General features: G+C 39.2%; 1 protein-coding gene across 1 annotated transcript in view; it reads left to right on the forward strand.

Annotated features, from left to right (window-relative positions):
• The window catches only part of LOC134343587 (protein SPMIP7), a 44,385-nt gene extending 21,783 nt beyond the window's left edge, over nt 1–22,602 (forward strand). Inside the window, exons 4-9 of the mRNA XM_063042345.1 lie at nt 1,803–1,941; nt 17,807–17,880; nt 18,958–18,999; nt 19,087–19,194; nt 19,581–19,688; nt 20,160–22,602. Coding sequence (XP_062898415.1) covers nt 1,803–1,941; nt 17,807–17,880; nt 18,958–18,999; nt 19,087–19,194; nt 19,581–19,688; nt 20,160–20,292 — 604 coding nt within the window. The 3' untranslated portion in view covers nt 20,293–22,602. The remainder of the gene's footprint in view (nt 1–1,802; nt 1,942–17,806; nt 17,881–18,957; nt 19,000–19,086; nt 19,195–19,580; nt 19,689–20,159) is intronic.
• Nucleotides 22,603–27,129: the final 4,527 nt, after the last annotated feature.

Consider the following 27,129-nt stretch of genomic DNA (forward strand, 5'->3'; position numbering starts at 1 on the left):
AACTTTCCCCCTTCCCTCTCCCACTTTGTTTAGATTTGCCTGTCATTCTTCACCCCACCTCAGTCCACCTATCACCCACTGGCCCCTAGCTCACCAGTCTCTGCCTTCTCTCTTCTCTCTCAGTCCTGATGCATGGACTTGACCCACAATGTCAATACTTTCTTTCCTCCATGGACACTGAGTTCCTTCAGCCATTTATCTTTTCTTAACCATAAAATTCTACATTTGGGGAATTTTTAGTTTATTGAAATCCATCAGAACACTCGAGCTATGTTTGTCCATTTATATTACAAAAATAGCATGCTTGTGTTTCTTGATGTTGATAGCTATAACTTAATCACCATTCAACTTGAACACTACTTCATAATTTTACGACTATAAGCCTACTGACTCTCACAGCTATCTGGACTATTCCTCTTCTCACCCCGTCTCTTGCAAAAACGCCATCCCCTTCTCGCAATTCCTCCGTCTCCGCCGCATCTGCTCTCAGGATGAGGCTTTTCATTCTAGGACGAGGGAGATGTCTTCCTTTTTTAAAGAAAGGGGCTTCCCTTCCTCCACTATCAACTCTTCTCTTAAACGCATCTCCCCCATTTCACGTACATCTGCTCTCACTCCATCCTCCCACCACCTCACTAGGAATAGGGTTCCCCTGGTCCTCACCTACCACCCCACCAGCCTCCGGGTCCAACATATTATTCTCCGTAACTTCTGCCACCTCCAACGGGATCCCACCACTAAGCACATCTTTCCCTCCCCCCGCCTCTGCATTCCGCAGGGATTGCTCCCTACACAACTCCCTTGTCCATTCGTCCCCCCCATCCCTCCCCACTGATCTCCCTCCTGGCACTTATCCGTGTAAGCAGAACAAGTGCTACACATGCCCTTACACTTCCTCCCTTACCACCATTCAGGGCCCCAAACAGTCCTTCCAGGTGAGGCATCACTTCACCTGTGAGTCGACTGGGGTGATATACTGCGTCCGGTGCTCCCGATGTGGCCTTTTATATATTGGCGAGACCCGACGCAGACTGGGAGACCGCTTTGCTGAACATCTACGCTCTGTCCGCCAGAGAAAGCAGGATCTCCCAGTGGCCACACATTTTAATTCCACATCCCATTCCCATTCTGACATGTCTATCCACGGCCTCCTCTACTGTAAAGATGAAGCCACTCTCAGGTTGGAGGAACAACACCTTATATTCCGTATGGGTAGCCTCCAACCTGATGGCATGAACTTTGACTTCTCTAACTTCCGCTAAGGCCCCACCTCCCCCTCGTACCCCATCTGTTACTCATTTTTATGCACACATTCTTTCTCTCACTCTCCTTTTTCTCCCTCTGTCCCTCTGAATATACCTCTTGCCCATCCTCTGGGTCACCCCCCCCTTGTCTTTCTTCCCGGACCTCCTGTCCCATGATCCTCTCGTATCCCCTTTTGCCTATCACCTGTCCAGCTCTCGGCTCTATCCCTCCCCCTCCTGTCTTCTCCTATCATTTTGGATCTCCCCCTCCCCCTCCAACTTTCAAATCCCTTACTCACTCTTCCTTCAGTTAGCCCTGACGAAGGGTCTCGGCCTGAAACGTTGACTGCACCTCTTCCTACAGATGCTGCTTGGCCTGCTGCGTTCACCAGCAACTTTGATGTATGTTGCTTGAATTTCCAGCATCTGCAGAATTCCTGTTGTTTGCGTTCATAATGTTTCCTTTTGGTTCCCTGTTGTGAATTTGGTGATATTCATGTATTTATATTTCTCAGATTTTAATGTGGGCGGGATGGTTGTCTTTTTTTTAATATATAGGAGTTATGAGGATGTTAATTGGGACTGTAAGTTACCACCCAAAGTCAAGCTGGCAGAGGCAACACAGGATGTACAATCTGACCCTTTGTCTCGGCATTCTACTCTAAAAAGATTTGATCCAAGTCCTCATGTGTGGCAGGTAAGTATTTGCATTGGACTGCATATGTAATTAAGATTTAGTATAGAAACTTTCACTTAACATGTTTGTTACTTACTGAAATGGTATGTTCTCACAGGAAAATTTTAGGGAAAGCATGCAATGAAACAGAAACAGATAATGCCGGGAGAACGATTCCAGAGATTTTCTGACCTTACAGGGGTGTATACAGTCACAAGGTGGAATAGATAAGGTGAATGTACACAGTCTTTTCTCCAAAGAAAGGGAATCAAAGGCTAGAAGGCAGAGGTTTAAGATGAGAGGTAAAAGGTTTAAAATTGAATTGTATTGCGTTGTCTTTTTTTGCTTACATCCTTCATAAAAAAAATGAAGAGTAACAATCTTTACGATTCGTCTTCATACAAATGTGCAATGTGCAATTATAGTAATTTATAATAAATATTATATACAACAGGATAGTCAATATAACATAGATATACAGTTGTGTCAGCATGAAATAATCAGTCTGATGGCCTGGTGGTGGAAGAAGCTATCCTAAGCCTGTTGGTCCTGGCTATTAATGCTGTGGTACTGTTTCCTGGATGGTAGCAGCTGGAACAGTTTGTGGTTGGGGTGACTCGAGTATCCAATGATCCTATGGGCCCTTTTTACATACCTGTCTTTGTAAATGTCCAGAATAGTGGGAAGTTCACATCTACAGATGCTCTGGGCTGTCCACACAACTCTCTGTAGAGCCCTGTAACTGAGGGAAGTACAGTTCCTGTACCAAGCAGTAATGCAGCCAGTCAGGATGCTCCCAATTGTGCCCCTGTAGAAAGTTCTTAGGATTTGTGGGTGATGCGTATATGAAAGGACCTGCCCAAGGAGTGGTTGAGTCAGGAACAATAACAACAATCTTGATCTGGTATTGGGAAATGAACTTGGTCAGGTGTCAGGTCTCTCAGTGGGAGAGCATTTTGGAGATAGTGATCACAACTCCTTTACCGTAGCATTGGAGAGGGATAGGAACAGACAAGTTAGGAAAGCATTTAATTGGAGTAAGGGGAAATATGAGGCTATCAGGCAGGAACTTGAGAGCATAAATTGGGAACAGATGTTCTCAGGGAAATGTATGGCAGAAATATGGCAAATGTTCAGGGGATATTTGTGTGGTGTTCTGCGTAGGTACGTTCCAATGAGACGGAAAGGATGGTAGTGTACAGGAACTGTGCTGTACAAAGGCTGTTTAAAATCTAGTCAGGAAAAGAAAAGCTTACGAAAGGTTCAAAAAACGAGGTAATGATAGAGATTATAAGGCTAGCAGGAAGGAGTTTAAGAATGAAATTAGGAGAGCCAGAAGGGGCCATGAGAAGGCCTTGGCGAACAGTATTAAGAAAAACCCCAAGACATTCTACAAGTATATAAAGAGCAAGAGGATAAGACGTGAGAGAACAGGACCAAACAAGTGTGACTGTTGAAAAGTGTGTATGGAACCGGAGGAGATAGCAGAGGTACTTAATGAATACTTTGCTTCAGTATTCACTACGGCAATTGTAGAGATGACTTACAACAGATTGAAAAGCTTGAGCATAGACATTAAGAAAGAGGATGTACCAGAGTTCTTGGGAAGTATCAAGTTGGATAAGTCTCTGGGACCGAACGAGATGTACCCCAGGCTACTGTGGGAGGCAAGGGAGGAGATTGCTGAGCCTCTAGCAATGATCTTTGCATCATCAGTGAGGACGGGAGAGGTTCCGGAGGATTGGAGGATTGCAGACGTCATGCCCTTATTCAAGAAAGGGAGCAGAGATAGCCCAAGAAATTATAGACCAGTGAGTCCTACTTCAGTGGTTGGTAAGTTGATGGAAAAGATCCTGAGAGGCAGGATTTATGAGTATTTGGAGAAGCACAATATGATAAGAAATTGTCAACATAGTTTTGTCAAAGGCAGGTCATGCCTTACAATCTTGATTGAATTTTTTCAGGATGTGACTAAACATATTGATGAAAGTAAAACAGTAAATGTAATGGATATGGATTTCAGCAAGGCATTTGATAAGGTACCCCATGCAAAGCTTATTGAGAAAGTAAGGAGGCATGGAATCCGAGGGGACCTTGCTTTGTGGATCCTGAACTGGCTTGCCCACAGAAGGCAAAGGGTTGTTGTAGATGGGTCATATTCTTCATGGAGGTCGGTGACCAGAAATGTGCCTCAGGGATCTGTTCTGGGACCCCTTCCCTCTGTGATTTTTATAAATGACCTGGATGAGGAAGTGGAGAGATGGGTTAGTAAATTTGCTGATTACACAAAGGTTGGGGCCGTTGTGGATAGTGTGGAGGGCTGTCAGATGTTACAGTGGGACATCAATAGGATGCAAAACTGGGTTGAGATGTGGCAGATGGAGTTCAACCCAACTAAGTGTGAGGTGGTTCATTTTGGTAGGTCAAGTACGATGGCAAAATATAGTATTACAGGTTTTCCCCGCCATCCAAAGGTAGAGCATTCCTATGAAACGATTCGTAAACTGAAATGTCGTAAAGCGAAGAAGCAATTACCATTTATTTACATGGGAAAATTTTGTGAGCGTTCGCAGACCCAAAAATAACCTACCAAATCATGACAAATAACACATAAAATCTAAAATAACAGTAACATATAGTAAAAGCAGGAATGATATGATAAATATGCAGTCTATATAAAGTAGAAATACTTCTCTACAACGATTGCCTGCGCAGATCTCCGTAGCGAAAATCTCACGCAAGCGCTCTCGGCAGAAAATCTCACGCAAGCGCTGTTGGCATAAACGCGCTTTCCAGTAATCTTTAAGCTATGAAGCTGCCAAATCTACCAAATAACACGTATAAATACACAGCCTATATAAAGTAGAAATAATGTATGTACAGCATAGTACCACTTACCAGAATTGGTTCAGCGCAGAGCACATTAATGATGGTGTGTTAGACTGAGTCGTCGCAGGTTGGGTGGTGCAGTGGCCCCCACCCTTCGGGCCGCCGACCCGATACATTGCCGCGAAGAACGCAGCAGTAGCCGGGAAGCACACAGCACATCTTTAAGAAAAAAGCCGAGATAAACATGCTAATTAATTAGGTGCCGCCGACATGTAATTGTTGGCCCAGGTCAGAGGCGATGCAATCGGAAATCGGCACTGATCTGGGCCGACAATTACGTGTCGGCAGCACCTAATTAATTAGCATGTTTATTTCGTTTTTTTTCTTAAAGATGTGCTGTGTGCTTCCCGGCTACTGTTGCATTCTTCGCAAATTGGTACAGTATCTGTCCGGGGCCCGGGGGTTGGGGTGGTGGGACATGGGGGTGTCATCTCATCGTCGATCAGGGCAGGCAGCTCATCTTCTCCTATGTCTGCCCGCCTCGATGTCGAAGGTCGAGGTTTGTCGTTTGCTGTGGCTGATGTGGAAGGCTTGTTTGACTGCTGAGCCTCGCTCATTTTTCTATCATACAGTTGTTTGTAAGGACTCAAACCATCCTGCAAATATCCCGTAAACCTTCGTACCCTTTCAAAATTGAAGTCGTACTTTATCATTGCAGTGAAAATCTCATGCAGCGGCTTCACGTTCATTTCACTACTGCATTAGGTTTCGATTGTTATCCTTTCCTCTTCCAATTGCATCAGCTCTTCATCTATCAGTTCTTGGTCATGGGATGCCAAAACCTCTTCAACGTCATCTTCGTCAGCTTCCACAAGCCAAACTCACTTTGTCTTTGCTTCGTTCACCACAATCGAAACGCTTAATTATGTCTAGTTTTACGCTAAGTGTAACACCCTTACTCTTTCAGGCTCTTCTGACACCTTAGACCTCATCTTGCTAACGGCTGCTCAATGCAACGTGTTTAAGCAATGCCGTTCCGAATCCGGGGCAGAGTGGCTGCTCGAGGCTCACGCTGCCTTTTATCGTGCGCTGATTTTTTCGCGTGCTGATTTTTTATCGCGCGCTGCCTTTCTTTGTAACAGTGAAAACACCTTCTGAAAGTGAAAACGGTACTAATGTAGGTCTTTCGTAACAGTGAGGTTTCGTAAAGTGAACGTTCGAAAAGCGGGGGACACCTGTAATGGTAAGACTCTTGGCAGTGTGAAAGATCAGAGGGATCTTAGGGTTCAAGTCCATAGGACACTCAAAGCTGCTGCACAGGTTGACTCTGTTTAAGAAGGCATATGGTGCATTGGCTTTCATCAATCATGGGATTGAGTTTAAGAGCTGAGAGGTAATGTTGCAGCTATACAGGACCCTGTTCAGGCCCCACTTGGAGTACTGTGCTCAGTTCTGGTCGCCTCACTACAGGGAGGATGTGGAAACCATAGAAAGGGTGCAGAGGAGATCTACAAGAACATTGCCTGGATTGGGGAGCAAGCCTTATGAGAATAGGTTGAGTGAACTTGGCCTTTTCTCCTTGGAGCAACGGAGGATGAGAGACGTACAAGATGATGAGAGGCATTGATTGTGTGGATAGTCAGAGGCTTTTTCCCTGGGCTGAAATGGCTAACATGAGAGGGCACAGTTTTAAGGTGCTTTGAAATAGGTACAGAGGAAATGTCAGGGTTAATTTTTTTTATGCAGAGAGTGGTGAGTGCATGGAATGGGCTACCAGCAATGGTGGTGGAGGCGGATACAATGGGCTCTTTTAAGAAACTCCTGGATAGGTACACTGGAGCTTAGAAAAATAGAGGGCTATGGTAAGCCTAGATCATTTCTAAGGTAAGGACATGTTTAGCTCAGCTTTGTGGGCTGAAGGGCCTGTATTGTGCAGTAGGTTTTCTATGTTTCTATGTAACATTTAAAAGACACTTGGACTGAGATGGGAAAGGAATATGGGCCAAGCACAGGTAAATAGGACTGGCTGAGATGGTTATCTTGGTCAGCATGGACTTGTTGGCCTAAAGGGCCTCTTTTCCATGCTGTATTACTCTATGACTATAACTCAGGTAGTCCAGCAGCTTCTGTGGAAAGAGTAACTTGTTAACGTGTCATGTCAGGGACTCTTCATCAGAATTGGAGGTGGGGGAGCATCGATTTTGAAATCAGAGTTAGGAGGAGTGAAGGATATGACAAAGAAATCTTCTTGGAAATTAGTTACGGTAATCAGGTAATTAGGAACATGAGTACTGACTTTTTTTTAAATGAAAACAAAGCAAGAAATGGACACAAGCATGATAATAGAAGTCAAGGAGAGAGATGTTTACCTGAAGCTGTCGGACAGTAGCCAGATCCCTCATCGACTCAAAATTCAGCAATTTGTCATTGGTTACATAATATACATGATGCTCTTAGTGCAAGGGAAAAAGCCTTCACCTCCGGAGACCAACAGGAGCTCAAGAGATGCCACTGTGATTTACCTAAAGCCATCAAGGTGGCAAAACGGCAACACAGGGACAAAATCCGGTCACAACTCTGTGACAATGACAATGGCAAGGTCTGCACACCATTGCGGACTTCAAGAGGAAGCACAGCAGTACAGCCAACATGGCCTCATTGCTTCCTTCGAGCTAAATGCTTTTTTACACTTGATTCGAGGTTGATAGGGCTGAACCTTCAAGGAGAGCCGCTGACGAGACCTGCACCTTGGTCATCTCCGAGGCTGAGGTACGTAGAACATACCAAGTATCAACAGCCGCAAGGCTGCGGGGCCAGATGTCATCCCTAGGCGCGTCCTTAAAGTGTGTGCTGGTGTGTTTATGGACATTTTTAATCTCTCCCTCTCCTAGTGTGTAGTGCCCTCCTGTTTCAAATCGTCCATCACTGTCCCTGTACCTAAGAAAACCAAGTTAGCATGCCTGAACAATTGGCGCCCTGTCACACTCCCAATTGTAAGCAAATGCTTTGAGAGGCTAGTTAAAGACTACATCTGCAGCATGCTACCACTCACACTGGGCCCACAGTTCGCCTACTGATGGAACCAGTCTACAATGACGTCATAGCTACAGCACTGCGCACCGTCCTCACTCACCTGGAGAAGAGGGATACATATGTTAGAATGCTGTTCCTGGACTACAGTTCAGCATTCAACACAATAATTCTCTCCAGACTTGACAGGAAACTCTGGGATGTTGGCTTGCACCCCACCTTGTGCAGCTGGATCCTAGACTTCCTATCAGATCACTGACAGATGGTAAAGATGGGCTCTTTCTGACACTCAACTCAGGTGTCCCCCCCCCCCAGGGCTGTGTTCTGAGTCCCCTTCTGTACTCCCTTTACACCCATGACTGTACTGCCATACACAGCTCCAATCTGCTGATCAAATGCATAGATGACACGACTTTCTAACAGTAATGAGACAGCCTACAGAAGAGAAATTGACACCCTGACACAGTGGTGCCAGGATAACAACCTCTCCCTCAGTATCCAAAACACAACAGAGCTGATTGTGGATTACAGGAGGAATGCACACAGGCTCAACCCGATCAGCGTCAATGGGTCTGCAGTTGAGAGGGTGAGTAGTTTCAAGTTCCTCAGTATACACATCACCGATGATCTCACCTGGACTGTACCCACCGGCTTTTTTGCAAAAAAAGCACAACAGCTACAGGCGACTGAAGAAGTTCAGCATGGGCCCCCAAATCCTCAAGACTTTCTAGAGGGGCACTATTGAGAGCATCCTGACTAACTGAATCACCACCTAGTACAGGAACTGCATCAACCTTGATCTCTAGGCACTGCAGAGAGTGGTACGGACAACCCAGCACATTTGTGGATGTGAACTTCCCTCCACTGAGGACATTTATAGCAGCAGGTGCAGAAAGAAGGCCTGGAAGATCATTGGGGGTACCAATCACCCCAACCATAAACTGTTGTCAGCTTCTTCCGTTTGGCAAACAGCACTGCAGCATTAAAGCCAGGACCAACAGGCTATGGGACAGCTTCTTTCTACAAGCCATTAGACGTTGAAATTCACATGTCTGTACATTGCAATGGAGTCATAACACAAAGATTTTTACTCCCTCGCATTACAGGATGGATGTAAGATTTAGATAAATTCTAAATTCTCTTCTAATTCTAAACATTTTACTGCAAAAATGGACATTTTCCTGAATTATATTTCTAGTTGCCAGACCTTTGGCCATTTGCTTTTTGAAACGTTGAGGCCCCAGAACAGATCACTGTGATACACCATTCACACATCTAACCAACCAGAGATAGATCTATTTGTGTACACTCTATTTTATGTTAGTCACTTATCTTCTATTCATGTCAATTTCTTGTTTCCTGCACTTTTATTTTCTGTGGTACCTTTGATGTGGCATCTTATTAATGGCTGATGCATTTGTTTTGATAACAGAGAAATGTATTTAGAAATAATTAATTGAAGCATAAGTGCTATTGAATATTTCTAAAAAATTAGGAGTACATGCAGATCCTACTGGCTGTTGATGGAGTAGCAGTGCTTTTATAGGTGCTCCTACTCCTTTTAATTTACTGCTTCCAACTTGTTTTGAAAACTTACTTTTAAATGCAATATTGCTTTATGATGAGTCATGCTAAAGCTACTTAAAAGGAAGAGGACCCTCCGGTAACTTTGGAATCTATTATGGTAACAATTCGGCAACATAAAAATGAACTTTCGGAGGAGTTTCAGCAACTCAGCGCTGAATTTAAACGGATGGATGGAAAATTGGATTCTATTCAAAAAATTTTAAGTGAACACGATAAACGGATAAAAGAGAATGAAGACATTTTGACGATGTTCGACGTGAAGATTGACAACCTGGAACAGATCTGTGATAAACAGTTAAAGGTTAATGAAATATTAAGACAGAAGATTATTGACTTAGAAAATAGAAACAGAAGAAATAATCAACGTATTCTGGGTTTTAAAGAGTCATTGGAAGGCAATCATCCTTCGGAATTTTTTGTAAACCTTTTGGCTAATTTATTTCAGAATATTTTAAAATTTCCACCTAAAATAGACCGAGCTCACAGATCGCCTGTACCAAGACCTCCTCCGGGAGGACGATCCCGCTCAGTGACAATTTGTCTTCTCGACTTTTGAACAAAGGAACCTCTAATTTGTGAATATCGTTGGAAAGGTGTGATTGATTATGAAGACCAGAAGTTCAGAATTGTGGAAGATTTTTCACCCGAGGTGTTGAATGAATACTTCAAGTTTTAAAAAGTCATGTTTGAGCTGTGTAATAAAGGTTTTAAACCCTCTCTTCGTTACCCCGCTCATCTTAGAATCATTTTGAAAAATGGTTCTCAGAGATGGTTTTGCTCGACCGAGAAGGTGCATGATTTCTTAAGTGCCGAATCAATTTCAGAAGTTTAACTGTTCAATAACTCTTTACACAAATTTATGTTGCATCTGCCTGATGGATCCTTTTTTTTAGAATCGGCAGTCTAACTGTTCATTACTTTGTGAACAATTTTTTTTTACTTTTGGTATGCCTTTGTATCTATTTTATTTTGTACTTTTATTTCCTTGTTTAGAAAATTAAGGATTTAATATTAGTAAGCTTTCTTTGAATTAATACTTTCTAAGTTAATATGTTTTGAACTTTCATATTTCTTTCTAATATTTTTATACTATAATTTTTTATGAGGTTTTTTTAATATGTTCAATTTTGCTCTGTTTTTCTGTTGTGTTTTTTTGGAACACAGTTTTGCTGTAAAAAAATTTTTTTTGGAGCTCAGATTGTTTTGGGAGGGATGGTAGGTTTAGCTGTCGACTGCCCTTTGGTCGATTTTCTCTCTTTGGGCGGGGGGTAGGGGGTGGTTTTCCTTTTTTTCTATCAGCTGTTTGGTTCTCTTAGCTTCATTTCTTGCTTGGTTACTTTTTCTTAAAGCTCATTGTTTGGATTTAATATATATTCCAGAGGTTTTTATTCAAACATCTCCTTTAAGCAATATTTAAAATGGACCATATTTTTAATTTACTTAGTTTTAATGTGAAAATATTAAACCATCCTGTGAAACATAATAAGATATTTAATTATATTAAGAAATTGAGTGTCTCAATTATTTTTTTACAAGAAACACATGTTCGTAAATGTGGTAATTTAAGTCTTTGCAGCCGTTGGAAGGATTTATTTTTCCATTCCTCCTTTCAGGCTAAGGAAAGAAGAGTTTCAATTCTTACAGACAATTCAGTTTCTTTCATTCAACATAATGTAGTGCCTGATACCGATGGGCGTTTTGTTATAGTCTCAGGGAAATTAGATAATAAATTAATGGTTTTTGCTAATTTGTATGCTCCAAATATAGATGATCCAGGCTTTTTTGGACATTTTTTTTCGCTTTTACCAGATTTAAGTTTATATTCTTTGGTTTTAGGAGGAGATTTCAACTGTTATTAGATCATGTTTTAGATCGTTCTTCTTCTAAATGATTGACATGTAGTAGATCTGCCTCCTTTATCCAATCTTTTCTAATTAAATGTGATATTGTTGATGTTTGGCATTTTTTGCATCCAATAGATAGAGAGTACTCATTTTTTCTCATGTTCATCATACGTATTCCAGGATTGATTATTTTTTGTTGATAGCCAATTGATTCCATTAGTTTGATCCTGTGAATATAAAGAAATTGCTGTTTCAGATCATGCTCTTGTGTTTTTATCTTTAAATCTTCCAGGTGTCTCCCAAATAAACAGATTCTGGCATTTTAATCCAACTCTGTTATCTATTAAGGATTTTTAAAAAATTTTTGGAGAGACAAATTACTCTTTTTTTGAAGAGAATACGCTAGAAGAGACCTCCCATCTTATTTAATGGGATGCTCTTAAGGCTTATATTAGAGGACAAATTATTTCTTTTACCGTAAGTGTTAAGAAAAAAGCTAATAAGGAGAGAATTGAATTAGCCAATCAGTTGAAACAGTTAGACCAAAAATATGTTTTGGCTGCTGATCCTGCTTTATATAAAAAATGAAATTAAAACTAAGTACAATCTGCATTTAACTTATCCAATTGAAACTCAACTTTTAAAAGATAAAAGTCAGTTTTGTGTTCATGAAGATAAAGCGGGTAAACTATTGGCTAACCAATTAAAGACCTTTATAGTTAAACGCCAAATTAAAGAAATTTGTAAAGCTAATTGTGTTAAAGCATCTGATCATTTAGAAATAAATGATACTTTTAGAGAGTTCTATTCTAAACTCTATAGTTCTGATCCTCCTAAAGATAATACTGTAATGAATAATTTCTTAGAATGATTAAACATTCCTACACTTTCTGATGATAATCGAAAATTGCTGGATCAACCCATTTCTTATGAGGAAATTGCCGAGGTTTTTCACTCTCTGCACTCAGGGAAGACTCCAGGTCCTGATGGATTTTCTGGAGAGTTTTATAAGGCTTTTTCCTCCTTGCTTATACCTCACTTATACTCAGTCCTTTTGGACTCTTTTAAATTAGGTAGGTTGCCACAGTCTTTTTACGAAGCCTCTATTTCACTTATTCTTAAAAAGGATAAGGATCCAACTGAATGTTCTTCTTATAGACCAGTTTTCTTACTTAATATTGATACTAAAATTTTATCTAATCTTTTGGCTCGTAGGATTGAAAATTTTTTGCTATCTATTATTTCTGACGATCAGACTGGATTTATCAAAAATCGATACTCCCAATTTAATATTCATCATTTATTGAATGTTATTTATTCTCCTTCTAAAGAGATATCAGAATGTGTGATATCCTTAGATGCTGAGAAAGCCTTTGATCGGGTTGAATGGAATTATTTATTTAAAATTTTAGAAAAATTTAACTTTGGGCCCGATTTTATTCAATGGATTAAATTACTTTATCTGTCTCCCTACGCTCAGGTTCTTACTAACTCTCAGAATTCTAAACCATTTAAACTCAACGTGGAACAGACAAGGTTGCCCTTTGAGTCCTTTGCTTTTTGATTTGGTCTTAGAACCTTTAGCTATTGCTTTCTGGGAATCTAATGATATTACTGGTATTTCAAGGAGGGGTATTACTCACAAAGTGTCACTTTATGCTGATGACCTTTTGCTCTAATGTGGAGTCTTCTTTACCTTCCGTACTTTCTTTACTTTCCTGCTTTAGTCAGTTTTCAGGATATAAACTTAACTTTTATAAGAGTGAACTTTTTTCTTTGAATAATTTGGTATTAGTTAACACTAACCTTCCTTTTAAAATTGTAAGAAATCAAATTACTTATTTAGGCATAACAATTACTAGGAATTATAAATTCCTTTTTAAAGAAAATCTTTTTACACTTCTGAATTATGTTAAGAAGGCACTATCAATTTGGTCACCCCTCTCTTTATTGTTGATTGGCCAAATTAATTCTATCAAAATGAATATTTTGCCTAAATTTTTATACTTATTTCAGGCTGTACCTGTTTTCATTCCTAAATCCTTTTTTGATTCTGTGGATTCTATTATATCTTCATATATATGGAAAAATAAAATTTCTTGATTAAATAAAGTTCATCTTAAAAAAGCTAAAAAGAATGGAGGTTTAGCTTTACCCAATTTTAGGTTTTATTACTGGGCAGTCAATATACAGAATCTTATGTTTTGGTTATATTATATTAATCAAGAGGACTGTCCGGTCTGGATTTCTTTAGAAGCTAATTCTGTTAATAAATTTTCTATCATTTCTCTTCTTGGATCCTCAGTTCCTTTATCTTTAAGTAGTTTAACTGATAATTTTGTAGTTAAACACACCTTAAGGATTTGGGTACAATTTAGAAAATATTTTGGTTATTGAGTTTTTCTCTTTCAAATCCCATTTTTTCTAACTATGTTCTAAAACCTTCCATGACTGATGTAGTTTTTAAAGAGTGGAATAGATTTAGTATTAAGTGTTTCAGGATTTGTTTGTTGGAGATAGTCTCTCTTCATTTGAACAATTGTCAGCTAAGTATAGCCTATCCAAAACCCACTTCTTTCGGTATTTACAAATTAGAGATTTCTTGCGTTCTCAAGTACATACATTTCCTTATAGCCCAGATAAGAATTTAGTTGATACAATTTTTAATTTGAAACCCTTCCATAATGGATCTATATCTAATATTTATGGTATGTTGTTGGGAATGAGAAATATTCCTTTAGACAAAATTAAAAACCTCTGGGAACAAGATTTACAGATTCCAATTTCTGAGGATACTTGGAATGAAGTTTTTAAATTGGTTAATACGTCATCGCTATGTGCCCCTCATTCCCTTCTACAATTTAAACTGGTTCATAGGGTCCACATGACTAAAGATAAGCTCTCTCGTTTTTATTCAGATATATCTCCCGATTGTGATAGATGTAACAATAGAGAAGCTTCACTAATTCATATGTTTTGGACTTGTCTGAGTCTTGAAAAATATTGGAAGGAAGTGTTCCAAACTTTTTCGGTGCTTTTTAAAGTAAATTTTAAACCTAATCCTTTGACTGCCTTATTTGGTATTGTTGGAGGAAATGATATTATTTTGGAGACACATGATCTGCATATTTTGGCCCTTATTTCTCTTACAGCCAGGAGGGCATTGTTGCTTTAGTGGAAGGATGCCTCTCTGCCTACTCATACTCATTGGTTACATGATGTTATGTCTTGTTTAAATTTAGAGAAGATTCGCTGTTCAATTTCTGAACCTAGACAAGATTTTTTAACATTGCGGGGACCTTTTTTGAATTATTTTCAAAATCTTTGTCTTGCTATTAAGCACAGATGTTGGCTAACAATATGTTTTATTATATGATAAGGATTTTTTCCTTTTTAAACCAAGTTTTTTTCTGGTAGTGGGTTTGGATTTTTTTGTATAACGAAGTATATCTTTTCAATATTATGTTTAAATTTAATGTATACAGATATGGGGTAATGAAACTATATTTGTGATTCCAATATATAGTAATCAATATATATTACATACAGTATCTTACTGTACTCTATTCTTGTATGTAAGAAATCAATAAAAATATTGAAAAAGAAAAGGAGTACATGCAGGAAAATTATTCCTTTCATGAATATTTATTAAAATAATAAACCTCTGCAAATCTCTGAATGGGTGACCAAAGATTTATTACTTGGCGGATAGCTAATAACATCACTTTTCAGATGCTGGATTAATAAATTGAGATTTATCGTATCTTGATTTTGTATAATGGCACAGAACTTCTTGGCAGTGGGAAGCTGCCCACTCTCACAACTGACCCACATGTTAAGTCTGTACCAACTCTTACCAAGTTTGTCAGGTGTTGGCTTTCTGTAAAATGCAAGGAAAATACTCAAATTGTAACCTTTGTAAATGGCATCACATGAGGGGACTAGAACAAGTTCACCAACTAGACAGATAAAAAGCACAGACAGGCAATTATGCTGAGTCATTAACAGCTGAATTTGAATATCTCCAAATGTGCCAAATCTTCAAAGTTGCCTGTGAAAGTCTAGAAGTCAGTTGCAGATGGCAGTCCTCTGGCCAAGGTGCAGGAGTTTGGAGATTAGCTTTCAGGGTTATATAGTGTTGAAAGCTGAGCTGTTATCAGTGAACAGTATTTCTTATTGTTGAAGTAAACCAGAGATGAATGCAATCATGAATGCAAACAAATGCAGAGATGAATGGAGGTAGGTCTTCAGAGGATACTCATTTTCATGTACGCAGGTTGCAAGGAGTCTAGCTTGTCAGGGAGGCTGGTGTTTACATGAATCATTACCAGTCTTTCAATTAGGTGTCCTTCAACATTAATGCTGCACTATCCCTCCATTAGTGATTAACATTCCTTAACTAGATTATCACATCTTCAGATATAATACTTCCCCCTGCATCCTGGATTCCCTGGCATGTGAATGATGCTAAAACTGGTGATGAGAAAATAGCTTACCCTGTCCTGAACAATACATACATTTCCTGCACCTGCAAATTTTCTTCTATTCGCATTACCCTGTCCTGAGATGTTTTCTTTGTTCACTTGATTATGGACAACCATTATGTGCAGACACACATACACAGCAGCTAATATTTCTCCCATCGTGCTAGGTTTAGTTTGGTATCCCAGAGAACTGCCTGACTCCCTTACCTTTGAGTCAGTGAAGTTGCTTGCTGTATTGTATCATGATGCAGATTTTTAGTGATGATCCTACAACATGTAGAAAGTGTCTGTACTTGAATCTCATCAGATGTCAAAAAGGAGATGATGTCATAGAGTTTTAAAACACAGGAACCTCCTCCCCCCCTCCATCTCCCCCCCTCCCCCATTCCACAACCTCCACCTCCCCTCTCCCCTTTCCGCCCAACTGATCTAAGCAGAGCAAGATGCACCATCGAAGCTAGTCCTATTTGCGTGACCTTCTAAGTCTTTTCAAATCCATGTACCCGTCCAACGGTCTTTTAAAAGCTGTACCTGCCTCAATCACTTTCAGCTTATTCTATGTGTATGATGTCCTTTGTGCAAACTAAAGTTTCTCCTTAATATTCCTAAAGTATGCAAGACTGAAGTGTGGAGCAGAAATATGTTATAGGATACCAAAGAACACCTTACAAATAATTTCTTATTTGGAAATGATTTCTAGTCCAGCAGATTTCCTGGAGCATCATTGTGTTTACTCTAAAACACTGATTCAGCCAAGCAAAACCAGTTCATAAAATGAAGGATGCAGATCAGCTTCACAAAATGGCAGCCTCCATTCCTTCGACCTCATGGCAAGAACAAAGACGATTGGTTTGTCTACTTCCACAGTCCTTGATCTATTCGAGTTTGATGTTTCCTTCCATATTTTAATTCCTCCATGGCCAACACAGTATACTCTTCCATCATCAGGGACCCCACCATTCAGGTCATACACTCTCCTCACTGCTGCCATCCGAACAGAGGTACAGGAGCCTTAGGTCCCACACCACCAGATTCAGGAACAATTATTACACCTCAACCATCAGCTTCCTGAACCAGTGTAGATAACTTCATTCACCTGAACGCATAAGTGACTCCACAACCTATAGACTCACTTTCAAGGACTCTGAAAATTATGGTACTGCTTTATTTGGTATTGTTGGAGGAAAGGATATTATTTTGGAGCCATCTGATTTGCACATTTTGGCTTTTATGTCTCTTATGGCCAGAAGGATGCTTTTCCTTAAATGGAAAGATGTGGCTCCTCCTATTCACGCCCAATGGTTATGTGACGTGATGTCATGTTTAAATTTAGAGAAGATTCGATGTTCAATCTTTGTATCTAATCAAGACTTTCAAACATTGTGGGGACCTTTTCTGAATTATCTTCAAAACCTTTAATTTGCTGTTAAAGCACAGATGATGACTAATAATTTTTTTTCTTTTTTTTTCTACTAATCAGCTTCGGTCTTGGTAGATCTTTTTATATAATAAAATTATTACTTTTCAATGTTACAAACTAATTGACTTGTACAAATATAGGGTAAGGAGTCCTTATATGCGATTTAGTTTAACGTATTGATATTTTTTTCTTGTACTCTGTATTATATATATAAATTAATAAAAATATTGGAAAGAACTTTGAAAATCATGGTATCTATTATTTATTTACTTAATTATTATTACTATTATGTTTTTAGTGTATTTGCAGTTTGTCTTCTTTTGCACATTGGTTCTTTGTCAGTCTTTGTGTGTAATTTTTCATTGATTCTATTGTATTTCTTTGTTATACTGTGAATGTAAGAGAATGAATCTCAGGGCAGTATACGGTGAGATATATGTACTTTGATAATAAATTCACTGAACTTTGAACGTTGAGATGTAGCTAACCAATATTCAGTGCTGATCTAGGACTGCACATTTACGCACATTCGGTTGGATGGGAATAAAACTGAATCTAAATCTCTTTTTATTCTCTTGCATAAACCACTTTTAACTGTTAATAAATAGTTGTTAAGAAATATTCTGCTTTATTAAAAACAAATGTAATTAGCTGACACCATGAGTCATTTAGTTATTTATTGTTACCTCTAGGCAGTGGGTGGACTCGGAATCTGGGACAAATCTCAATCCCGACCTTCAAGTGCTTTAGCAAAACCAGTCAATTTGTGAGTAATTCTTCTTCCCACCCTTAAACTCTTCCACTTCACCTTTTAAAGTACCTTGATCTGATAAATATTATAATGTAAATAACATTGATCTTGTTTTATGTATTTTAATATATTATTATACCTTTTTTATATATTACATGTAATGTATGCTGGTAAAATAGATGGTTCATTGAAAAAAAGTCCTTTCTTTCTTATTACTTTCAAATCTAGCATTAAACTCTAGAAATGTTATATGTAACCCAGTTTTATTGGGTGTCTCTGGAAATAGGCATCATTAGCTCCTTGCTAACAGCCATTGGACTCCGTGGCAAGAAACCCACCTTTCTCAGGCTTCGCACATCTAGGGTGTATACAACTTTGGTCCTGCCAAATCCCTGAGGATGGGATGTCTTGCCCACCCAAACCCCGGTGTGTGTGAATGCTGTGTGATTTACTGACCCCAGAAAGAATTAACAGATTGTACACTGCGTATAATTATAAAGAAGTATATTCAAGAATGTTAAGTTAAGCAAACAGTAATTAAATGAAAGAAAGAAAAAAAACAAAAAGGGCCAATTACTATTAACAGTAAAATGTGCTCTTAAATTGGAGCTCATCTTGAACTTTTCTGTTACTCTCACGCTGGACTCTGAGTCTGTGTGAAAGCACACACCACCTTCCGAATGTCGTTTGAAATCCATCTCAAATAAACAGGTCTCCCTTGGGAGTATTGGTCCTTCCTCCTTGAAGCCATTCATCTGCACCTTGTGCAACAGGGGTGGCATCCTCAGCCGTCTTTCCTCCTGTCTTCTTCCAGCTCCCGCCAACAAAGACCTTCAACACAGCATTCTCCAGAGCCTTCTCCCACTTCCACTATCCTGATGGGCTGACAGCACATTCCTAAGTTGAACAACAAGCTTCTTATCCTACCTCAAACCTTAACAAGCTGAAAGCAGTACAGTCTGCTCTTACAGAACTGTTACCTACAGCATAGCAGTAAAAATCTTTACCGGGCTGTTATACATACAAAATGAAGTTATGTATGTGTCTGATTTTAAAGAAGTTTTATGAAAATAACTGTAATATTTTTTACAGTACAAGTCCTTTTCCCAGAATTCAACAGATTCCACTCTATAGGTAAGGCATATGCAGCTCCACGATGATTACTGTGCATTCTCCTGTTACTGGATTCAAAATTGTAATCATTTTATTGTTCCTTGCTAGTGGCTCTATTGCTGGCAATAACCTTGAAGATGTGGATAATCCCTACACTGAATTTATCCCCTTTACTGTTCTTCGAACCAAAAAACCACGACAAACAGATGCAAATTAGTATGTACCCAAAAATGTTTTGTTTATGCATTAGGAAGTAAAGTGATCTGAAAGTGTTCTTTCACCAAAGTGTACTGGGAATTGAGTTATTTTATTTCAGTGATAATTTTATATATCTGGAATAGTGTATGGATACATGAGTATAAAATTCATTTTGAAGGATGGAACTAGTTAATAACATGTAATTGAGCAGTTTTCCTATTGCATTTCTGTAAGATTATATTCTAGATTATGAAATTTGCTAAATGTGTTAAGTAGAGACATTTTATTAGTTGGTTCATTTTAGAAGTTTAAAGAACTTTTTCTGAAAAACAGATGTGTTTCTGTTTAGATAATTCTTCCTGCGACTGTGGTAATTTTTGCCTTCTGTTAATTTTTTTCTGAAGTTGCCCAGATATCCCTGGTTATACAGGTAAAAGGCAATGGTCTAACATAGAATCTAATAAATCCAACGTTTCAAGAATGTTCCACGTACCTCCTGAGCAAGTACAAGGGTAGGTAGTTATTTTCACTGATGCTTATGGTTATTTGCATAGTGGACTACATCGTCATTCTCGTGATTTTAGAAAGAGCTATATCGCCATCCGCTGGTGGAAAAGTCTAGCTTTATGAATTCAAAGATTTTTTAGAGACTGAAGGCCGCACAATATTGAACCATTACAGGCGTCTTTCCATTATTCATTGACTTATCTTGAATTATTTTAAATTATTTCTACCTTAGGAACCCAACCTTATTGATAATACAAATTTAACAATCAATAAAATAGTCCTAAATGAATATTATTTAAGGTTTTTTGTTTGCTTGTGATTTATCTTCCCAGGGTTTATGGTAAGCAGTGTAAATGCAAGTTTATGCATTTCTTATTTGCTATCTATAGCCTTGAACTAATAAATAATTTTGAGAGTGTAGGATTGAAGCACAATACAAAAATTCATAATGCTCACGACTTTTTGTTTCTTTCCAGAATTCCACAAGACACTGAGAAGCAGTCAAAATATAGGCATCAATCACCACTATCTAAGATGGTGACAACAGTTCCACCTTACAATCCCTTTAATTCAGTAACACCGAAAGCACTTCTAAATCAGTTTGTTTAAAACTATTATAAGAAATGACATCTGTGTAGGAGATTTATATGACAATTACAACTGCATATAGATTTAATAATTTTTAAAACTGGAAATGAAATTATTCATTTTTAAAAATTTTCTTTTTTGTTCCATCAGTTTTCTTTCCTTTGTTTCTGAAGGGATTTGCTATGTTTAGCTTTACCAGTGCAGCAGTAATCTAATGTTATTACACCAATGCCAATTCTTCATCTCTAAATCTGAGTAGTAAATTTTGGGCAATTTATTCAACAGTTGGAGGCAATGTCGCCCAACTTGATTTTCAAATCTATACATGCATATGCTACAATACGATGGAGCTTGGAGTATGTTCAAACTAAAACATAGAAACACAAATGTCAGATTTTGCTGGAAGGATAATGATATATTAGAAGTGTGCACATTACTAACGAGCAATGTTAACATTTGACAGAAGGAGAAACATGCATCATTTGCAAATCTCTCCAAAGAGCTGCTTGTCATTTGATGTATCTCCAAGATTAGTCTTACTCACTTGCATGCTGACTTCAAAGTTATAGAAACATAGAAAACCTACAGCACAATATAGGCCCTTCAGCCCACATATCCTTGTGCCAAACATGTACTTACCTTAAAAATTACCTGAGGGTTACCCATAGCCCTCTATTTTCCTAAACTCTATGTAGCTATCCAGGAGTCTCTTAAAAGACCCTATCGTATCTGCCTCCACCACCGTTGCCAACAGCCCATTCCATGCACTCACCACCCTCTGCATAAAAAAAACTTACCCCTGACATCTCCTCTGTACCTGCTTCCAAGCACCTTAAAACTGTGCCGTCTCATGCTAGCCATCTCAGCCCTGGGAAAAAGTCTCTGACTATCCACACGATCAATTCCTATCATCATCTTGTACACCTCTATCAGATGACCTCTCATCCTCCGTCGCTCCAAGAGTTCACTCAACCTATTCTCATGAGGCATACTTGCCAATCCAGGCAACATCCTTGTAAATATCCTCTGCACCCTTGCTATGGCTTTCATCCTTCCTGTAGTGAAGCGACCAGAACTGAGCACAGTACTCCAAGTGGGGTCTGACCAGGGTCCTATGTAGCTGCCACATTACCTCTCGGCTCTTAAGTTCAATCCCACGATTGATGAAGGCCAATGTACCATATGCCCTCTTAACCACAGAGTCAATCTGCGCAGTAGCTTTGAGTGTCCTTTGAACTCGAACCCCAAGATCCCTCTGGTCTTCCACACTGCCAAGAGTCTTGCCATTAACACTATTATTCTGGTAAAGAACTTGACATAATAGGAGCAGTTACTTTTGTGGAACACACTAGCAGGTTGTTGAAATGTATACACTGACCTGGTGGTGATTGTGTTTGAATCCTTATAAACTCAACCACTATGCACAATAATAAACAGTTGAGTTTGTGAAGATACTATTCCATGTTTGTGAGGGTTATCTTGTTTATAGCAATCAGTGACTATTTGACCTTATGATTTGAATCCATTTGTTTTTAACCGTATGCTTTGGAACTAGATTTGACTCACTCCAGTGTACAGGAATAGGAAGTCCTGTGTATGGTATATTATTTATTTTCGTTGTATTGAGCACTAGGTTGTTTTGTGCATCTGGCACTTTACAATGTGGTTTTAATTGGAACCCTGTCTATGGAAAGAAGAAGAATATAAGTACTTCCCAGAAGATTTTCCATCCTTGGGATACTATTTTCACAGCTCATTGTTTTGAAGCAATATCAACCAAGTCTTTGGATATTATTCCAGTTTTCCTGCTCTGATAAAAATTGATATTTCAGTCTAACATGTGCTGTCACTACTGTGATAACCAAGTTTGCTTAATTTTCTTGAATAGAATTCAGTGCCGAAGTTGACTGTAACTCCTCACTATGGTAGGGCAGAGGTTTTTAATTAAATAATTCAGAAGTGTTCAATTAACTTTTATTGGTTTTGACAACTGGCTGTCAAAGTTGTTTTAATTTATTTTGTGAGTGTCTTATGTTGTGCCTCCAAGTCTGACATGATGCTATCAGATCAGATTATCTACAGTATATTATCTCACAATGGGGGAATCCAGCTATTTCTCCAGTACAACCTTTGGTTGTATGGAAACTAAGTCTGAAGTTTATTTTGAAGACAAAACCATGTATGAGCCAACTCTGCTGATGTCACTCTTGCAGAATCAAATGAGAATGTAAGGTTTTAGAGAATGGCCATCCACACCATCTAGTGACTAATGAAATTAAATTATTGATCCAAAATCAATCCAATATTTACTGAATGACTGTGTCCCTTGCACTTGCTCTGCCATTCACACCAACATGCCACTGGATGTACTATACTCAGATTTCCAAAAGGCATTTGCTAGGGTTCAGAAAGCTTTTTAAGAAATCACGATATAAGAGGTAACATATTGTCATGAATAAAAGATTGATGGCTACAAGAAACAGCAGTCAACAATAGGTTTTCTGGTTAACAGCATGTCAGAAGTGGTGCACCAAGGGGATCTCAGATTTTCACAATGTGTGTAAATTAATGAAGGCACTAAAGGGAAGGTTGTTAAATTTTGTAGTGGGGTGTAGGCAGATTAAGTCAGAAAACAGAAATTTAGGGGAAAGTTGTCAAATAGTCCACTTTAGCAGGAAAAATAAAGTAGAAACATATTATCTAAATGGTGAGATTGGAGAGCTTGGAAAATGCAGAAGGATGTAGGTAATGTACACTGTCCACTGATTTACAAATGCCAGTGTACAGTTGCAGCAAGTAATCATTTATCGATGGGTGATTTGAATCCAAAAATAGGCAAGCAATACTTTAGTTACTTAGAATATTGTTGAGGCCACATCTGGTATAGTCTGCATAATATTAGTATAGTACTGATCTCCTTATCCAAGATAACTGTGAATGCATTAGAAATAGTTTATAGAATGCTTACTGAAATGGGAAGATTGTCTGATGAGGAAAGATTGAACTGTCTTGGCTTGTAAATGCCAAAGAGAGTGGATTTGATTGAAACATGTAAGATTCTCAGTTTCTGTTATATCTTGACTTAAATTAATGTTGTTTGCCTGGTCTAAATACAGACAGAACCAAATATCAATTTTGTTATTGGCAACTGAAAACTAAGATTTGAAACGAAGCTCAAGTTCCTCTATATTAATAGGGCACCTACCTCAGCAGGAATCCCCCTCCATTAATTCCCTGGCTAAACCTTTCTTATCGGAATCTTACATGTTCCAATCAAATCTACTCTCTTTGGTATTTCCATGGATGATGTGGGAGCAGTGTGGTATGTTTCATTTTGTGGGAGACTCTGGAACTGGGTGTCATTGTTTAAAAATAAGGGTTTGCCCATTTGAGGCATAGGTGAGCAAAATTCTTTCAGGGTCATCAGTCTTTGGAACTACATTCATCAAATAATGGTGGTGGCAGAATCCTTGAATATTAAGGCATTGCTTGTTATATTTTTAATAAGCAAGGGGGGCGGGTGAAAGATTAGTGGAATAGACTAAAATGTAGAGTTAGATTATGGATATTTTATTAAACGCTAATCCAGATTCAGGCAGTGTTCTTGCTCCTATTTCAAGTGTTCATTTGTATACTAGTTACTGTATATTCTAACTGCCTACTGAACTCGCATGTTAGCTTTCTGGGACTTGGTACAGAGTCCCTTAGAAGGTCTACATTTTGCAATTTCTCACTAGTTAAAAAATACCTAGTATTTCTGTTTTGTTCTGTTCTGCTGAAGTAAGCAACTTTACATTACTCAGCCGTCTACATCATCTTGAATCCTGTTTACACTGTCCTCACTACTTATTGCACATTTACAGTTAGTTTCATGTTCCTAGAAAATGCAGAAATCTATCCTTTAGATCCCTCAGCTAAATTATTGTTGTAGATACTTTGGGCCCAAGCATATCCCTGGTTAGAGCATATCATACAGTACTCCACCTGACACAGTATTTTCCAGCAATAAATATCCTAACATGCGTTGATGTTGAGCTTCATCATGCCTTCAAGGGGAGACCTCTGGCTGCGTGTATCACCCGAAATATGGAATTCCAAGAATTTAAAGGTTTGCATAAAATGGATGCAACAGACCACCCCAAATGGTTGAAGTGTCAGTGTGGGAAATGGTACAAAGACAAATTTGTCTTACTGCAGGAAAGAACTGGCACTGTTTGGAAGGGTCACCTTCTTTTAACAGCTTAGCACAGGAGTTAGTCCTGTGTTCTGTTTGCTATAATCCTCTTTCACATCTCTTAAAGGTCATTTGTTTATTGCTTGCACATTATATTGCTGGGGTAGCAGAAATGAAACCAATTCTGCCAGTTGCTATCACCCTGCCAGTCATGACCATGGACTACACAGCAAAGGGAAAATAAAAATGGCCAATCTGCTTTCAGGCTTTTGCCTCACCTAAGTAGATGAGCCTAAGTTCCATAACAAGGTCCCCCATTAATGTAGCATTCCAAGTGCTGGTGGAAATGCGACACCAGTGTGTTTGCCATATTCACTGTATAGTTGGAGCTGAACCCCATGCTGTAGGTTTATACTTAAGTTGCTTAAGGAGGGAGGAGAAGATGGCGGCCTGATGCAGCGCGTGTGGACGTTCCGAATGAAAATCGTATGTGTTAACTAGGGGGCCGTGCACAATCCGGATTTGATGGAGACAGCCGTGAGAAGCACGGAGGAACACCTGGAGTAACTTCTGAAATGCCCGCTTCGCTGCCGCTGCTACTGTGCGATCGAGAATCTCTGGAGGGTAAGGCCCCAAATCCTCGGCTTTGCCTATTGCCTGTTGCCAGGGCCGGGGTCAAAGGGCTCGGCAGAGATGGTGCTCAGTGCTTTGTGTTGGAGAGCTGGTCGGAGGCTTGGAATTTTCGGACGGACTCAGAGTCAGACTGTGCTCAGATGCTTCCAGTATGCTACATCAGCAAGTTGGCGGCGCTGGAGGTTCACCATCTGCGTGAGATGATGGTACTTTCGAGAGACTTTGAGACTTTTACTGTACCATGGTCTGTTCTTATCAAATTACGGTATTGCTTTGCACTGTTGTAACTATATGTTATAATTATGTGGTTTTTGATAGTTTTTAAGTCGGTTTGGCATGTGTTTCTGTGATATCATTCTGGAAAAACTGTATCATTTCTTAATGCATGCATTACTAAATGACAATAAAAGAGGACTGCGTGTCCTCATAATCTAATCTAATGACATTGTGTTCTAACCAGCTTCTCTTCGAACAAAGGAGTGACTAAGTATGTAGTGTATATGAGAGACACTGGTTTTTTTTCATATCAAAGAGAGGAAAATCTAAGGTAATTATGGTAAATCAACAGGAATCAACCTCCTGGTATTTCGAAAAATTGTGCCTATGTTTTTCACTTCATGAGTCATTCAAAGTTTGAAGCAAAGGGCTATTTGAGGTTAATTTATTTTAAAACTGCTTAGAGCACCATAACTGGAAAATTAAGCTAATGGAGTTATTTTTAAAAGATAAATATACAGCTATTAAAAATATGAAGTAAATACCAAAGAAGTAATTTTATGAAGTCATAGAGTTGTATAGCACAGAGTCAGGCCTTTTGACCCAATTCATCCATGCCAGCTGTGATGCCTAGATATTGGTTCAATAGTACAATTTAATATCAGAGAATATATATAGTATACAACCTGAAATCATTGCTCAATGTTAATTCTATCTGCACACGAGGCCTATTTCTGCCCACTCCTTTCCTATCTAAGTACCTGTCCAAATGCCTTTTAAACATTGTAATTATATCTGCTTTTATCACTTCCTCTGGTAATTTGTTCCATTTAGCTACCACCTCCATGTGTGCCTCTCAGATCTTATTTAAATTTCTCCCCTCTCATTTATATCTGTATGCTCTAGTTTAAGACTCCCTCAGTCTAAGAAAGAAACTCTTGTCTATTTACCTTGTATATGCCCCTCATAATTTGTATAAACTTCTATATATCACTTCCCGACTTCCTCCAATACAGTGAGAGTAGACGCAGCCTATCCAATCAACCCTTTTAAATAAAGCCCTTGAGAGATTCTGGCAGTTTTGGCAGTTGGTCTGTGCAATCAAGTCAATCAAGATTTGAATAGATCAGACTCAGCAGAAAGCAGCTGATTGGGCAGTCGAGGTCAGGTGACCAAGCAGTTTGAACAGCTCAAACAAATAAATAGAGGGGTAGCTCAAGTGGAGCGGCCTGTAGAAGGCGGCCAGTGAGTGAGTGGAGCTTTGAGGCTTTGACGAGAAGAAGCAGAGGACGAGCTTGTTCCCAGTTAGTCTTTACAATGCCTTCTGAGACGGTGATGTGCCTCTCATGTGAGATGTAGCAGTCGTGGGGGAACTCCCCTCTCCCGCAGAGTCACTTCTGTCAGAAGTGCATACAGCTGGGCGATCTGGAAGACCATGTTAGGAATCTGGAGCAGCAGCTGGATGACCTTCGACTCGTAAGGGAGAATGAGGCAGTCATAGATGAGAGCTATAGGGAGGTAGTCACACCTAGGCTGCTAGATGCAAGTTGTTGGGTGACAGTCAGAGGGGGGAAAGCAAAGGTGAGCAGACAGGTAGTGCAGAGCACCCCTGTAGCCATTCCCCTGAATAATAAGTTTACCGTCCTGGATATGTTGGCGGGGACAACCGACCAGGTGTGAGCTATGGTGGCAGGGCCTCTGGCACTGAGTCTGACCCTGTGGTGCAGAAGGGTGGGACGGAGAAGAGGAGAGCTGTCGTCATTGGAGACTCTATAGTCAGGGGAGCAAACAGGAGATTTTTGTGGATGTGAAAAGGACACCTACATGGTTTGTTG

Source organism: Mobula hypostoma, chromosome 3 (genome assembly GCF_963921235.1).
Source record: "Mobula hypostoma chromosome 3, sMobHyp1.1, whole genome shotgun sequence".
In the NCBI taxonomy this organism is placed as follows: Eukaryota; Metazoa; Chordata; class Chondrichthyes; order Myliobatiformes; family Myliobatidae; genus Mobula; species Mobula hypostoma.